Raw genomic sequence first — 18202 nt, 5'->3', positions numbered from 1 at the left:
CAATAGGGCTGTTCTGCCCCCAATAAGGGGTAATTATATCTTAGTTGGGATCAAGTACAGGTACTGTTTTATTATTACAGAGAAAAGGGAATCATTTAACCATGAAATAAACCCAATAGGGCTGTTCTGCCCCAATAAGGGGTAATTATATCTTAGTTGGGATCAAGTACAGGTACTGTTTTATTATTACAGAGAAAAGGGAATCATTTAACCATTAAATAAACCCAATAGGGCTGTTCTGCCCCAATAAGGGGTAATTATATCTTAGTTGGGATCAAGTACAGGTACTATTTTATTATTACAGAGAAAAGGGAATCATTTAACCATTAAATAAACCCAATAGGGCTGTTCTGCCCCCAATAAGGGGTAATTATATCTTAGTTGGGATCAAGTACAGGTACTGTTTTATTATTACAGAGAAAAGGGAATCATTTAACCATGAAATAAACCCAATAGGGCTGTTCTGCCCCCAATAAGGGGTAATTATATCTTAGTTGGGATCAAGTACAGGTACTGTTTTATTATTACAAAGAGAAAGGAAATAATTTTTAAAAATGTGAATTATTCTGCATTTCATCATCGCCAAATTTTTTGTACAAATCTGTATAATAATAATTTGGCATGATATAAATGTCGCCGAGACTCCATCTTAGAGTCATGAAGGAATTTTTTCCCCTCTGGGGCAAATTAGAGAGGCTTCAGATGGGGTTTTTGCCTTCCTCTGGGGCAACTAGTAGTTAGGCAGGTTATATATAGGCATTATGGTTGAACGTGATGGACGTATGTCTTTTTTCAACATAACTTACTATGTTGCTATGTACTTTTCTATACATTCCAAGGACAGTTATGCGGTACTTTATGACAGCAACATACCAAAGAGTATATATATTTATCTCCAATTATGTTCTTTTTTTTTTTTTTTAATTTGGAAGATGTGAAGGTGAGATCAAGGGTAAGGCAAATACTAAAGTCTATTTCAGTCAGAAAATACCAGGGAATCCTATGAGGAGTATTCTAAATATATGCACATTTGTCACATTTAAAAAATATGTATTTTATCCATATTCTGAAAAAGTGGCTGTGCAATTAGCAGTTTTAAAATGACAGTTTGTTGGAGTCCAGCTAATGATAAATGGTTGTTGGTCGCACCTGGACAACTGTCTCTGCTCTTCTTTTTCCCGAAGTAGCTGATTTCTGTGATTTTCTTGACCTAGTGAAAGTAAAGAGTCGGTGTTAGGAATATCCATGATCTGGAACGTTTGCCTTGAACAAATGTAGGGTGTAGGGACATGTTTGTATGCCACTTTCTTGCCGGCTAGTTTGAGGCTAGTTCTAAGATCTTCATCAGAGTTTCTTCTAGAGAACCACTTCCCATAAAAACAATTTTGAATAGACAAAATTGAAGTAGGATTATATGAGTATAAACAATTATCTGCAACCTCATGTTTCAGTACACTCTACGGGTAAGGTCATGGACCGATGAGAGAGTTCTACATGGTGCTAAAACCTTCTGAGTCTTCTGCAGATACAGCCATAAAAACGAGAGTCCGGCCTCCCCTTTCTACCCTAGCAAAGAAGACTCACTGGTTCTTCTCCAGCACTCACTACAGGACAGTAGATGGGGGCAAAATGAAGAGCTGCTGCTGTTCGTAGCCAGTGACCTGATATAGAGAGAGCATTCATCAAAGGAACATTAAGAGGAACCTTTAGGAAGGAACAGTAACTCTAAAAAATTTAAGTGTATAAAAGTAATTACAAAATAATATACTGTTGCCCTGCACTGGTACAACTGGTGTGTTTGCATCAGAAACTCTACTGTAGTTTATATAGTACATAACAGATAAAACACCATTGTATTCTACAGAACTTATCTGTTATCTGCTATTTAACCTGTGCCTTTTCTCCTTTTTTTCCAGCTTGAAACTATAGTAGTGTAAAGGTGGCCATACAGGGGTGGATTTCAGCTGCTGATTCTGGTCCTTCAGACTGATTCAGCAGCTTATGTGCATGTGTATGGGCACCCACAATCGGCCTACCCGACCGATCTTGATCGGGCAGGTTTGATTTTCTGTGGGATCTAAATGTGGGCAATATTGGGATAATTTGTATGTATGTATGTATATCTTTATTTATAAAGCGCTACTTATGTACGCAGCGCTGTACAGTAGAATACATTAATACAAACAGGGTATTAAGATATTAGATAAATACAAAGTATAACAATAAATACAGATAAATACAGCAGCAATAAGTTAAGAGTCGAGGACACAAGAGAATGGAGGTCCCTGCCCCGGAGAGCTTACAATCTATATGGGAGGGTAACTAACAGACACAAATAGGCAAATATAAGTGCTGTAGGTCACAGTGGGTGACATTACAATATAAGTGCCAGTTCCCAGATCAGGTGCTGGGCGTGTGCTCCAAAAGGTAGTCTTTAACCTTAGTTTTAAAAAGACTGGGGGAGGATTCTCTCCGGAGGAAATCAGGGAGGGCATTCCCAATGTAGGGGGCAGCAGGGCAGAAGGGTTTAAGGCGGGAAACCGCAGTAGTAGTTGGGGGCGCAACCAAATGATTGCTCTGCGAGGAACGAAGGAGTCGGCCAGGAACGTACGGAGACACAAGGGAAGAGATGTAGTGAGGGGCAGAGGAATGGAGGGCTTTGAAGGTTAGTAGAAGAAGTTTGTAGGATATTCTTTGTTTAATAGGAAGCCACGATAAGGCCTTTAGCAGGGGAGGGGCCTGAACTCTCCTGGATGAGAGGAGGAGAATTCTGGCAGCAGTGTTTAATATAGACTGTAGGGGGGAAAGATGGGAGTTAGGGAGGCCAGTTAGTAGCAGGTTGCAGTAGTCCAGTTGGGATAGGATGAGAGCATGCATGAGCAGCTTAGCTGTTGCGGTAGAGAGAAAGGGACGGATTTTGGCAATATTGCGTAAGAAAAAGTGACAGGTTTTGACAGTGGAGTTAATGTGGTTAGAAAAGGAGAGACTGGAGTTAAAGATCCCCCCAAACAACGTGCCGAATCGACAGGGTTGATGAGATAGAAAAGGGGGGGGAAGGACCAGGCTTGATTGTTTGGCCCTAGGGAAGACATAGGCACCATTGATTATGGGACTGCATCAATAAACCTATGCAATCCCCGATCCAATGGCGCCTATGCCTGCCGTACTAATTCGATCATTTGACCGTATGGCCAACAATCCAATTAACCCATTATCGCCTGAGAAGATCTGCTCACTTGGTGACCTCGCCAAAGAGCGAATCTTCCCGTGTAAGGCCACCTTTACTGTAGCAAGCACACAACTTGTCAGGACAGGGTGACAGTACATTAAATTTCATTTACTTTGAAAAACTTCAATATTTTACTGTTCCTTTAACCTGAGTTTGCCAGGCAGCACATTATTAATTGATTTCAGCCTGCCTTGTGAATGAAGAGAAGTGGCAAAAGGACAATATAGGTTTTCATTCATGTTCACTGGGCAAAAAACAACAATTAATGCTTATTTTGGCAAGAGATGAAAAGCATAAAAATGTACCACACAACAAACATACAGGTTTACAGAGACTACATTTGCCAATGTTTACTGTATATTTGTATTTATTTATCTAAAACACTTACCTAACAAAGATATACAGGACAAGGCCTATAAGCATGATCAATATGACAGCAGCTACACCTCCAAGTATCATAGGCAGCTCCTCTCCAGACCAGGGTGCTGCCAAAAGAAAAAAAATACATATAATATACCGTAATGATAATGTTGAAAATATAAGAATATTTTAATTTTTGTGTGAGAATACAGGGAGAAATCACAATGCTCATTGCCTGGTAAATGCCAATGCTGTTAGATTTATTTATGTTTGGCTCTATTACACACTACAGTACAGAAAGTGACCAGTGACCCGTAATGAAGTGTAGGGAGCGTGGGGCATGACAGAGCCGTAGGGGGATTTAAGCCACGCCCAGCTGTAAGGGATTGGTGGGTTTGAATGATGCAGGCAAGGGTATAAATAGGGGGGTTGGATTTTCTCCCGCTCACTTCCATCTTAGGCAGTGCAGGAAAACCCCCACCCTCCCTCCCTACACAGGTGAGTTAGTATAGAAGTTTTGACGGCGGGGTAGTTGAGTCCGGGAACCAATGGTTGCATAGTTATTGGTGGTTGTCACGCCTGGCACCTCAGGGGTAAGGAGGTGTATCAGGAGGTGAAGTGTTTGAGGAGTAGGTGGTTCCGGGCTAGGATGGCAGCTGGCAGCGCGAGTGGCGTTGTGCAGTTAGTGGATGGTTGCGGTTGTTTGTTATACAAACGTTTCAAGTTAGGTTTATCAAATGTTCATGATATGTTTACCATAATTTAATGTTATGTTTTGATATGTTATCATATGTTCAGGTTATGCCATTTGCTTATGGTATGTTCTAAATTAAAAGTCTATTGTTAATAAATGTTCTGCGGCCCTTTTCATCCAAACTGGTGTCTGTGTAATTCATTTGGGATTCAAGGGACAGAGGGGAGTGGTGTGGTAGGTTGTTAAGGGGCAGGGCAAAGTCCCAACGATGCGCCTGTCAAAGGGTTTCTGACAAACTGACACATTTATCATGTTAATTAATAAATATAACAATTCATTAAAACACTTTTCTGACTGGCAGGGACATTTTAATATTGTTGATAACCGTTAATAAATTTTGACCTGTAGGATTTTATATATATATATATACTGGAACAAGGACAGCACTCCTAGGATTTAAAGAATTGTGAGCAAAATGTAAATGCAACAATAGAAAGGTTTATTACTCAACGTTTCGGTCTCACACAGAAACTCCAGATGAAGGTTTCTGTGTGAGACCGAAACGTTGAGTAATAAACCTTTCTATTTTTGCATTTACATTTTGCTCACAATTCTTTAAATCCTAGGAGTGCTGTCCTTGTTCCAGTGCATTTTTTTGGTACTAGCACCCAGGTTTTGTTACTGCAAATGGTGTGCACCCTATGGACTATTTTATATATATATATATATATATATATATAATCAGGACATATAATAGTAAATTAGAAAAGTGCTAAATGTTGTGTTTATAAATATTTTATTTGAAATACTAAACTAAGATGTATATAACACCAAGCCCTACAAGGTGTGAGAGAAACACAATAAATCCCACAGTTACAGTTCCTTTGCCAATACAGACTCTAAAGTAAAGTTGCCACGGTCACAGCTGGAGCCGGTGCTACAAATTTCCACCAATTTAGTTGCTAGAAATTATTAATACATTGTCCTCCACCCCTGCGCTCTCTGATCCGCCCCTGTGCTCTCTGATCCACCCCTGCGCTCTCTGATCCGCCCCTGCGCTCTCTGATCCGCCCCTGCGCTCTCTGATCCGCCCCTGCGCTCTCTGATCCACCCATGTGCTCTCTGATCCGCCCCTGCGCTCTCTGATCCACCCATGTGCTCTCTGATCCGCCCCTGCGCTCTCTGATCCGCCCCTGCACTCTCTGATCCGCCCCTGCGCTCTCTGATCCACCCCTGCGCTCTCTGATCCGCCCCTGCGCTCTCTGATCCGCCCCTGCGCTCTCTGATCCACCCCTGCGCTCTCTGATCCGCCCCTGCGCTCTCTGATCCACCCATGTGCTCTCTGATCCACCCCTGCGCTCTCTGATCCACCACTGGCCGACCTTCTATCCTTTCCCCTTGATTGTGTCCCACTGATGTCATTCCCTGCCCCATTTACATCACAACTCTGCCCCAACATCATTTTCCCCACCCCTTCATGGATCCGCCCCCATCTAGGCAGTAAGAATTGAAACTAAAGGTGGCAACTATACTCTCAAGTGATTATAGAGTGTATCTTAAATTCATTTTAGGTTAGTGAAAGAGAAACAAAAGTCTCTTAAACATGTTTGCCCATATGTTTGCTCATTTAGCCTGCCCCCCCTTGTGTGCTGCAGAGCCCCAGACTGGCACAGGGTAAAAGGTTGGAATGCCAATCAGAGCCTCAAGTCAAGGAAATGAATTTGGGGGAAAAGTGAATACAGCAGGCAGAGTTACAGACCAAAGATGGCTGGCTTAGATAAATATCTGACCAAGGTTATCCAGATACTTAAACTATGTATCATTGTTGCCCTAGGCCAATTGCATCTCTTTATTGAATGGCAGCCTGTTTATTGTTCCATAGACAGTTTTCTTCACACCATAAGTCATAAGCATTCCGCATACTCACATGTGATTGTAACAGTAAGTGACAGGGAAGAGAAGTTTCCATCTGGGGTGTGCACCTTACAGCTGTAATTCCCAGAATCAGATTCCTTAATATCATATATTCTCAGTGTCCTTTGTGTCCCCTGGTTCAAGGGGATTCTATTCCTATACCAGCTGTACTGGGTCGATGACAAATTAGGCAGTAAGAAGACGCATTCAAGTTCCAGGACTTCTCCTTCTCTGGTGTCTTGTTGTCCTCCCATTTGGACCACTTTGGCATTAACTGGGACAAATATAGATTATTTTTAGCCTCTTAAAAACATTACCCAATCCATACACACATTACCCAATCCATATTGCTAAAGGGTCCTTGACAACAATGAACATTTTGCAAGTAACCAATATGTACAAAGTATCTATCTATATACAGTATATATATATATATATATATTATGTTGTTATGTTGCATCCTTTGGGTTAAGCCTAGTCACCTCCATTTGAGCAGGAAAGTCAATTTGGACTTTGTATCTAGATGCACCACTGGTACCTTCAGACTATTTCTAGATGAACTAGTTCTGTCCTTGCTTGTCCCTGTGGAACTTTCATGATTTTCTTATGGTAAAACATGGTGGTGTGCAAGTTGTTGAGGGCCAGGCCCAAAGCTAAAGATGGCTCTTATTGGCAGAAGAGCAGGCTTAGTTAGTAACCAAGTTACTCCCCTGGGGGTTGGAATTACCGTACATGACACACAGCTTTCATAGTGACATATTAAAGAAATGAGGCAGCAACCTCCCCGGTATTCAACTTTAAATTGGAAGACAAAAGTAAACAGAAACCACTTACAAAACAAGCTCAGTACTTACAGAACAGGCGCAGATCTATTATGGCAGAATCATTATTCCCCAGCCAGTTCCTTGCAGAGCAGGAAAACATCACATTCTCCCAGTTTATAGTCACAGTTATCTCCTCCCCATGTTCCTTTAGCTCCTCCTTTCCTTTTTTATTAATGCGGTACCAGGTATAGTTATTAGCGGGAGGGTTGGCATCGCTGGTACATTGTAAAGTCACTTCTTCTCCTTCTTTTATTTCCTTCTCTCCATCAAGTTTAGTAACTGTAACTTGTTTGGGAGGATCTAGTAGAAATTAATTTAACGTTATAGTTCATAATCAGTTATTAGTAAACATGTTGACTGTATCCAAACATATAAAGGTGCATTTATGAATGCAGGGCGGTGTGCAATATATGGAAACATAATTAGACAGACACATTTGTGCATTAAAAATGTAGATGACCCTGGTTTTTTTTTTCTCACAATGCAACTTTTTTTGCAAAATGACAGTGATTGATGGCACACAATGTTGCATCAGATACATGGGTGCAAGGATTGCATTGGTTCTTGAATTCTATCCATTGGGAAGCAACTTGTGTCTGCATAGGAAGGGGCAGGACATGGGTGGTTCATACACTGTAGGTGTTCCCATAAACACTCTGTTCTTCACAGCAAAAACATGTACAGTAGGCCTAAATAGGCCTCCTCAATTGGCACCTGAAGATCAGTATAATAGGCTCACTTCAGGAACAGATATCAATACAGATATCAATAATAAATAATAATAAATAAGTCAAAGCCAGTCATATAAAGAATATCCCTAGATAGTAATACAGTAACTGGCCAGTTGGGTAGTATGTTGGCCACAGGAGCCATAAAAACTCATTTATGTAAGAAAGAAACTCGCTCAACGGTTTTTTGAACAATGGGCAAGGTGTGATTTTTATCAACCTCATCTGATTAGTTGGTATGTGGGGGCAGTGGCTGAAAAGGGGTATAAAGGTAGACTGGACAGGAGAAAGAGAGGGAACAACATCGAGGAAAAGCATCTGAAGTGACAGGGGGGCAGCATGTGAGGCCTGGAGACCAGAAGAGATGGAGGACAGCCATGATGGGAAGACAAGCCGACCTTTATTCTTTTACACTGGTGGAAACAATAACGTAGACTTCACAAGGCACGCAATGGGATGCCATAGAAGATCAAAGATCTCAGATTCTGCAAAAATATGTAGAATATTAAGGGTTTCTTGTATGTAGAGACCTTCTGAAGGCAGGTATTGAGTACAGGACCCCTTACATATTCTGCCTTGTACCATATGTGAGTAAGTTGCAGAGTACACTGACTACATGTTCCATTGTAACAACATTGGAGTAGTCAGCTCCTCTCCAGCCAAGTTTTCATTTCCCATAATGTTCCATAATGTTTCCCTAGTTCCTTGGGTTGGGTTTAACCAAAACTGCAGGGTTCTAGATATGCCTTGCCCAGATGCTGACACTTCCAGTGACACATTCACAGTCAGCTTCAACTCTTTTATTAACTATATCAGAGGTGCAGAGAGCTTCCGCTGACAGTGCTGGGTGAAATAAAGGGACTATTTATTTCCAAAAAAAAAAAAAAAAGTCCTACATGCTAAAAAATATGGCTCGTAAAGAGTAAACTATCCCAACATTCTTTATTGGTCATGAAGAGATAAAATCAAAGATATAGAAACAGTACTTGAAAATACTTTATAAAGCACAATCTCTATTAACATCAGGCATTATAGAACCTCCTATATAGGTTTGTGATGGCCCATGCATTAATCTAGAAGGAAGTCTGCCTCACAATTCATTATACAGTAGTTCTTGCAACTTCACATTACAGTATTTTAATAGGCAGACCCATAGGCCATGCTATAGACTATGGTTCTACATGTCCTGTAAGTGAGAGACCCTTTGGGTTGGTTCGCTTGGAGCTTTTTATCTACCTGGGTTCCACCAATGACATTTTCAGTACAGGAAGGTTTAGGGATGATTGCAGCAGAATGTATAATAACCATGGAAGGCTGTAATAATAAGCAGCAACACGGAACATTAAAAATACACAAAACTTATACATAATAATGTGCTGAAATATAAAAGTAAGTGATACTTACATGTGATATCTAAGGTGGCTGTTTCCTGTGAGACTTGCCCTGAGCGATATATAGATTCACATACAATGGGAGAGCCGTGATCCTGATAGGTGGGAATATAATCCATTTCATGTACAAATCTCCAGACTCCTCCCTCAAGGTATTCCCTCTGCAATGTTCTATCAAAGCCGACTTTGTTCCACCGGAGCTCAGGGGGATTGTGGGTACAGGTGTGTCGCACAGAGCAGGTGATACGGGCAGGGGTACCTTCAGTCAGACTGGGGGGCAGCGTTAGTACTGGTTTCTCTGGGGTATCTGGGAGAAATTATATACACATTCCTGCATTTATATGTACAGATACAGACGTGTGTGTGATATAAAGAATGAACAGGAATAATCTGTGGCACAACTGATTTAGACTGTACCAATGTTCCCTCACTGTAGGGGGCACTCTCTGTGTAAGGGCGGGGGTATCTGTAACTTCATTTATGCACATACAAAGCTCTAAAATGGCTGAAAAACTGAGCTGGCACTGACGGCAAGTACAAGGGTAATTGTGCCCCAAATGCCCCTCACAATTTGCAGAGGGTGTCACTGCACCCACCAGGTTCACTCGTCAGCTAAGGGAACAGGAAAGATAGGGGCACATTTACTCAAATTTGTTATTTCTGGCTTTGAAAGTCGTATAATCGCGACATAGTATAAATTCGAATTGAAGTTGATCATTGCAGTTTACATTGAAAAATTCCAATTTTTTTCGAGTTGAAAGCATTGTTAAAAAGCGAAGAAATTCGAGTTTAAGCGGACTTCGTTTCCATGAATCCTCTTTATGTTTCCCAAACAGGAAGTGCTCCAGCAGCCATGTTAGAAGCATTGGCGCTCATTATTGGAAAACAATAATGTGTTGTTGAACAATAATGTGTTGGTGAAACTGAAAACAATGAGGGGATTAACTTCCCCTTGAACTGGGTGAAACGGAAAACAATGAGGGGATTAAGTTCCCCTTGAACTGGGTGAACTGCTTGAATGTTCAGGCCCTCTCCTATTACTATCACAGTATCTCCTTCAAGCCACTGCTAAGAAAAACAAAACCCTAGCAACCAGATAGCTGCTCAATTTCCAAACTGGAGAGCTGCTAAGTAAAAAGCTAAATAACTTAAAAACCACAAAATATATAAACCAATTGCAAACTGTCTCTAAATATAAATGTCTATGTCTGTGTCATTCTGAAAGTTAATGTAAAGGTGAACAATCTCTTTAACCCAAATTAGGTTGCTATGGGCAAAAGAACCTACCAAAGTCAGACTCTTGACAAAGTTAGCAGGTAGATTTACACATATTATGCTTCTCTAATTAGTGGCATCTGCGCCCGATTCTTAAGGTGCAAGGGTGCTGCGCCTACTGACACTGGGCATGAAGGGTGCAGCATCCTGACAGTAGCTCCAGGGTCCCTCTTCATCAATTGGTGCAGGCATTCTGGGAAAAATGAAATCATTGTGGGAGAAAACTTGGCGATTGTGCTTGAAACTGCACTTTGCTGAATGAGCTGAGTAATGTATTTCCACACAAAGTCTGTTTGTCTTCCCCTTTAAAACTTGTGTGCACATGTGTAAAAGGTCCCCAGACATTTTTCTTACAGCAGGGAGTGGGACATTTTAATGTTTCATTTGCCTTTAAACACTGCTAGACAGGAGCAACTAAGGGTGATTATCCCCCCCTCACACATTACTGTTTCTGTTTATTATGTGAGAGTTCTAGCTGTGAGTGTAAATTCTGTTATTTTCCCATTGGGTACCTTACCTGAGACCTGAACCCAGACTTTATTAAATCCTCTGATCAGATTACAGTTAATATTCCCATTTATACAGGGATAATACGTTTCACTGTCTCTCACATCATCAATCCTCAGGGAGCAGCTGTTTGATTCCTTCCCCATCAGGAACGTTCGGCCTCTGAATGCTCCATGTATATTGGATGGATTTTTGTTATTAAAGATTATGGGGTCAGTTCCAGTTTCATCCCTGTACCAAATCAGTTGGAAGCCTGCAGGCACCCTGGGGAATGTGCAGGGGATCTCCACACAGGATCCCCTCAGTGCTGGGATGGACTCCGGGAGGAGAACTGAGTTATCTTGAGACTCTGAGCCTGGGAACCAACCTGAGCAACACACAGGAACATTAGTGCAACCTCAGCAATGATAATGATTTCTACTCACAAAGGAACAGTTTAGTGTAACAGCCCCAATAACTGGAATGAACAAATCTCATGCACAAACTTGCATATTGCACATTTATTGTATTGGACAACTAAAAGAAAAAAAAACAAACAAAAAAACACAATGTTTACAATGCTGCATACCCCTCTCCAAATATTGTAATATTGCACTATTCTTGTACTGCACTGTTTATTTCATCACTGCACTGATTTTGTGTTGCAAAGTTCTGTGTTGATCTTTTTTTTCACTGTGTATACCATTTCACATTATGCTGTATATTATATTATATATTCATTATATTGTATATTCTTTATTTTATTATAGTTATTACAGTTATGTATATATCTTGTGTATTGCACCTTTTTGATCCAGGAGGACGATATTTCGTCCCACTGTGTACTTGTAAGTATATTGTTGGGATAACCATAAAACTCTACTTACTCACATCTAGGGGCTGATTTACTAATCCACGAATCCGAATGGGAAAAATTCGGATTGGAAAACGAACATTTTGCGACTTTTTTGTATTTTTTGCGACTTTTTCGTAGCCGTTACGACTTGTGCAAATAGTCGCGACTTTTTCATAGCCATTACAAATTTCGTGAATTGTCGCAACTTTTTCATAGCCATTATGACTTTCGTGAATTGTCGCAACTTTTTCATAGCCATTATGCCTTTCATGAATTGTCGCGACTTTTTCATAGCCATTACGAATTGTCGCGACTTTTTCATATTGAGCGCTCGAAAAAGTCGCAAAATACCGATCATTACGAAAAAAACGCATTCGGACGCTTTTCGGACGTTCGTGGATTAGTAAATGTGCCCCCTAGTATAAATAAATCTAAAGCAACTGGACTTGTTCAGTAATCATTTCAATGATTACTGAACAAGTCCAGTTGCTTTAGATTTATTTATACTAGATATACCATGACCTGGATGAATGAAAATCTTCATAGTCTACTTACCTGGAGAGCTGCTTAATGAGCAAGCTGGGAAACTAAGCATTATTTGCACAAAATTTTATTGTTTCCCCCAGTCGGCGTGTAGGCTCTATATGCCCGCACCTCTGGTGTGAGAAACTATTTTTTGCTGATAGCTGCCCTATAATGAAACACTAAAGCCAACCATAAAGCTGTCCCTCTGCACCCCCTAGACCTCTATAAACTTTAAAGGGAGGGGCATTAAACCAGCACTGAACAAGTCTGTCCCTTTATCCCCATGTCTGATTCCTGTGCCATATAATGACGGGAAAAATGCCATCATTATCTCTATATGTAAGGTACCAGCAAGGGGCCTGACACAGTGCTGGGAATCAGCATTCTCATTGGTCACTTCTTGAATTTATAATTAATGAATTGGTCAGTCGTATTCTCAATGGTGAATTGTATTCCATGTGTTATTAAGGTTTTTTCAACACCTACAGACAACGAGGGGCCCAGTTTATCAGTTATACTTTTCTCAGCCGCAATCCCTTTAGTTACAGCAGCAGACAGACCTCCCTTCCATTTTACAGTCCCCTATAAAGTGCAGTGAGATTTTCTTTTTACAATTTGTGGCCTGAATATAGCTCCTTTTAACACAACTAGGGGCGGATGTATCAACTACATTAATCCTATGAATCAGGTTCTGGATCGTTATCTGGATGGTGGGATAAAGGTTTTACCTTGAATAGCAGCCAGCAGAAATATCCTCTGTAAGGAAATGTGAATCTCCATGATCTGTAGGTTCAGCCGCACTTCTCTATAGAACTTGGCCTTTAGCTGTTTTATCCTACAAAGAAAGTGAATTAAAAATCTATATCTTTCATGCACAGTTATATTTAATAAAGTGTCTTATCTATTAACATATAATGTAAAAACATATAATAATTGTCCATTTAAGAAAAACAGAAGCTGTATGCATTATTAATACCTAAAGGGAAACTATAACAAAAAAGGAAACTAAAATGAGAAGTGTCTCTTTAAAAAAGGAATGATTTTTTTAGCATATTTTGGAAACTATAATCTTTCTATCTATCTAGACTCTTTCTATCTATCTAGACTCGTTCTATCTTTCATCTATCTATCTATCTATCTATCTATCTATCTATCTATCATCTATCTATCTATTATCATCTATCATCTTTCATTTATTACAAATAAACAAAATATTGCTACACTTACATGTCTTAGCATCAAAGATTAAATGTGCCTTTATTAACAAACCCAACAGGGGTAATTAACAGATCCCAGAATCCAAATGCCAGAGCTTCAAGGGGCCCCAGAGCAGCGTCAGATATGCTCCCCCAGATGCAGAAGTGACATTGTGTGCAGCATGTGCATGGTGTCACTTCCAGCCATGTGTGACATCACTTCCATACGAGTGATGTCACACTGACTGTGGCACACAGAGAAACCCTCCTACCCACCTCCAACTCCGGTGTCGCCTTTCAGCAGAAAATCTCTGGCTGGGGTGAGTTTTAATTTTTTTTACAGAAAATGTTTTATATAGTCACCCAAGGGACATCCCCCAAAAGCTGCCGCCCTCGGCACAGGCCCTCGGGTGCCTATATATAAATAGGGCTCTGCCCAAAAGTGCCCCCTTAGTGCTCATCTAACAAGCAGTTGTGCCTGGGGCAAGCTGCACTCTACTCCTTGCGCTGGGCTGCATTTGCACTTTTTTTCCAATTTTAATCTCCACAATAATAGGCTTTTTCGTTCACTTATAAGCCCTGTGAGTGCAGTTACCTACATACTGTGTGTGTCTGTGTGTAATGTTCCTGCTGCACTCAGGCTCAACCCAAATCTCCTTAACTTGAGTGCCGGCACAACGTGAATGTGTCTTTGCGTGTATGTATGTATATATATATATATACACACAATACATACAGTCTGATCATTTCCCTATGGGACCAAACTGTAAATTATATCCTTATAACCTTTCACAGTAACATTTGTTTACAGTTTATAACAAGCCCCCTGGCAACTGACCTGTATTATTGTGCTCACACTGTCTAAAATGACCCTATGGCTTTTATATTTGTGACTACAGATCCTCCTGACACAAATACAGTAAAAAGTAAAAAAATTGCTTCTGAAAACCCATGTACAGCTACTGGGCAGTCTCTTGTTTCTCAAACTCTCTTCAGCTGTAAAGCTACAATATAATTTACCCCAATGGGGGTGTTTGGATTATATCCAGAATTATATTATATACAGAATGATTCAAAATAGCGACAGAGTACTTACAGCTCTTCATCGATTCCCAGTTGTGTCTCACACTGCAAGGAAAAGGAAACAGTAGAAACTGTATGGTGTGTAACCACACTCACACCCAAACATAGAGTTCCTGTAGTGGCCCTGTGTGCTAATACTTCTCTTTCCTGTCACTGACGGGCAGTATATAGATTTTACTCTCACCTACTCTTTTCTAATATAGAAAGTAGAACTCAGTGACAGACTTGGCATAAAATCATTTTTTTCCAAACTTTTTTTGGAATATTAGAAAAAAATGCAACGCTCTAACCCATTTAGCATTTCCCCACTCGCCCCATTTTTCCCACAAAGTATTTCTTCTTATGGGCTCAGAAACTCTGCTGCAATCTCTCGGCCAAGGGGAAAAGTCACAAGATGTCTCTATACTGTGGGAAATGTATCCCAATGCAAGTCTGTGGGAAAGTATTAGTAACATCATTTCACTCAGGAAAAAATAATTTGAAAATAATAATTGTTTTTCTGCCATTTTTATTAATCTGTCCCCATTGTCTTGTCTCAGGTAGTAAAATGCAGGGGCAATACAGCTGAAACTTACTTATTATCCTTCAATAAAAGTACAGTATGGGGCACATTTATCAACAATCATACAAAAATGGCATTTTCAGGGGGAATAAAATCGCATTTACTGAAAAAAATGCACTAATCTGGGCCATATTGGGAAATAATCATCAGGTAAATCTACAGCAAAAAATTGTAACCTGTAATTTATGGGGGTGAGAGGAATAGAAGATATTTGAAATAATTACAATTTAGGACTACGTTTGGGATGTCCCATGTCTCTTAAAAGTCATGAACTTAAATAATTTCCTGCTGCTCGTATTGCTGATAGAAGAGTGCAAAAGAATAAAAGCAGTGCCGGGCTAAGCCGGCTGGGCATCTTGGGAACCCGTTTGGCTTTGCCCAACCCCCTGTGTGTGCCGCAGATGGGGGCGGGGTTGCCAGGGCCGCTGGAGGCGGGGTGATGCAGTGGGGGGGGGGGGAAAGGGCCTTGGAACAAGGGGTAGGTGAAAGAAGAGATACCTGCTTGCCCACTGTTGCACCCTAGGCTAATGCCTCTTTTGCTTACCCCTAGTGCCGGTCCTGAATGAAAGTCCCTGAGTATGAAAAGTATCAGTCTTATGTAGGATTGTTACCTGGCCACTATTTCACTATTGGCCTAACCAATAAAATAACAGCCAGGGCTATTGCCCGTATTAGAAATTTACCAGCAATGTACTGCTGGTAAATTTGTAATCCTTAATATTCTGCCCCCTCTCCTCCTCCATCCTGCCCATTCCCTCTTCCACCCTGCAGCTCCTAACTGTTTCCCAATAGTTTAAAAGCTTTACCCCCTCTGCATCATGGCTCCACCCCCTCAGCATCATAACCCCGCCCATGTCCGGTCCAACCTCAATTCAGTAAGGGGCCAAGAAAAAGGTGGCAAACCTAGGCTTCTGTAACCTAGGAGTTTGTCTTATTAAAGATGATCTACTAGGATTTCACTAAAGGGCCACAGAAGAAATATATTATATATTATTATTAAGCAATAGACCAATAGAACAAGTCCAGCACTTATATTTTCTTTCCTGCAAAACTGCATTTTCCAGGAACACTTCCTGCTCCCGCAGAGGGAACCAAAGTGCACAGCTGAGGTGGGGACTTTTACCTGATGCACCAGTTCCCATGTGTAGGATTAAGAGAATGTTCCTGTTGTCTTTCTGCTCCCTGCAAAAAATTGAATCACTTCTCTCTCACCCTGAATTGATTTTCATAAGTGCAACAATAATCGACATTCAATAGAATATAGAATAGAATATCTTTATTGTCATTGTTACGAGAACAACGAGATTTACAGAAGCAAAAAAAGGGACAACTCAAAGCGAAAAGCATTTAGCAGCAATACCGGCAATACATCAGTCTTTCATATTTAGGGCCATAATTGCTTTTGAATAGAAGCTATTTCTCATCCTATTTGTTCTAGCTTTCAAGACTCTATATCTCTTCCCCGATGGCAAAAGCTGGAAGAGACAGTGGCCAGGATGGGTTGGATCATGTATAATGTCCATAGCTTTTTTCCGGCAGCGAGAGCTGTAAATGTGTTCCAGGGTGGGGAGCGAACAATCAATTATTTCCTCTGCCGACCTAACAACCCTATTTAGTGCTTTTGCATCTTTAGAAGTGCAGCCACCAAACCACACACATAATCCATATGTAAGTATGCTTTCAATGGAACAATGATAGAATGCAAGAAGCAGATTTTTAGGAAGATGGTTTTTCCTTAAAATCCTCAGAAAGTACAGCCTCTGCTGCGCTTTCTTTAACAGCCCCTTGATGTTTGCACTCCAAGTCAGATCATCCTCCAACTCCATTCCTAGGAATTTAAACACCGAAACCCTCTCCACATTCGTTCCATCAATCATGAGTGGCTCAATGTCGGTCTTATTTCTCCTAAAATCGACAACCAGTTCCTTTGTTTTCGCAGTATTTAGGAGCAAGTTGTTAGTTCTGCACCACTCCGATAGCCGCTCAACCTCATCCCTGTAGTCCATCTCACTCTCTTTTCCCGAGATCAGTCCGATCACCGTAGTATCATCTGCGAACTTAATGATTTTATTTCCAGAGTAAGAAGGAACACAATCATATGTGTACAGAGTATACAGTAGTGGACTTCAACATGTCTGTTTGGTGCACATTTTGGCACCAAACAGAATGAGATTCTGATGCTGATGGATTCTAAATAAGCCAAAGTCTGCAGAGGGAAAGTTACCTACATGGGTGGACATTGACTACTTAGGCTTTTGTGGACTCATTTAACAATAAATGGGCTGATGTCTGGAATCAGGATGACCCACTTTTTCATTGATATTTGCCAATTTGCATTTATGCCTGGTTAGGTTAAGCACTTAAGTGCGACAAGGATATGCAGTGCTGTACAGGTATGGGACCTGTTATCCGGAATGCTCGGGACCAGGGGTTTTCCGGATAAGGGATCTTTCTGTAATTTGGATCTCCATAACTTAAGTCTGCTTAAAAACATTTAAACATTAAATAAACTCAATAGGCTTCTTTTGCCTCCAATAACGATCAATTATATCTTAGTTGTTTTACTTACTGTTTTATTATTACAGAGAAAAGGGAATCATTTAACCATTAAATAAACCCAATAGGGCTGTTCTGCCCCCAATAAGGGGTAATTATATCTTAGTTGGGATCAAGTACAGGTACTGTTTTATTATTACAGAGAAAAGGGAATCATTTAACCATTAAATAAACCCAATAGGGCTGTTCTGCCCCAATAAGGGGTAATTATATCTTAGTTGGGATCAAGTACAGGTACTGTTTTATTATTACAGAGAAAAGGGAATCATTTAACCATTAAATAAACCCAATAGGGCTGTTCTGCCCCCAATAAGGGGTAATTATATCTTAGTTGGGATCAAGTACAGGTACTGTTTTATTATTACAGAGAAAAGGGAATCATTTAACCATTAAATAAACCCAATAGGGCTGTTCTGCCCCAATAAGGGGTAATTATATCTTAGTTGGGATCAAGTACAGGTACTGTTTTATTATTACAGAGAAAAGGGAATCATTTAACCATTAAATAAACCCAATAGGGCTG

General features: G+C 40.5%; 1 protein-coding gene across 1 annotated transcript in view; it reads right to left on the bottom strand.

Moving 5' to 3' along the window:
* Nucleotides 1-17129, bottom strand: part of LOC101732706 (sialoadhesin-like) — a 22329-nt gene extending 5200 nt beyond the window's left edge. Inside the window, exons 1-9 of the mRNA XM_031906568.1 lie at nt 16922-17129; nt 14575-14632; nt 13011-13117; nt 10933-11289; nt 9154-9447; nt 7052-7321; nt 6211-6471; nt 3618-3714; nt 1150-1210 (exon numbers count right to left, since the gene is read on the bottom strand). Coding sequence (XP_031762428.1) covers nt 1150-1210; nt 3618-3714; nt 6211-6471; nt 7052-7321; nt 9154-9447; nt 10933-11289; nt 13011-13117; nt 14575-14632; nt 16922-17129 — 1713 coding nt within the window. The remainder of the gene's footprint in view (nt 1-1149; nt 1211-3617; nt 3715-6210; nt 6472-7051; nt 7322-9153; nt 9448-10932; nt 11290-13010; nt 13118-14574; nt 14633-16921) is intronic.
* Nucleotides 17130-18202: the final 1073 nt, after the last annotated feature.

The sequence above is a fragment of the Xenopus tropicalis genome, chromosome 7, assembly GCF_000004195.4.
Source record: "Xenopus tropicalis strain Nigerian chromosome 7, UCB_Xtro_10.0, whole genome shotgun sequence".
Classification (NCBI taxonomy): domain Eukaryota; kingdom Metazoa; phylum Chordata; class Amphibia; order Anura; family Pipidae; genus Xenopus; species Xenopus tropicalis.
The sequence above is the reverse complement of the archived record's forward strand: the minus strand, read 5'-3'. Positions and strand labels throughout refer to the sequence as shown.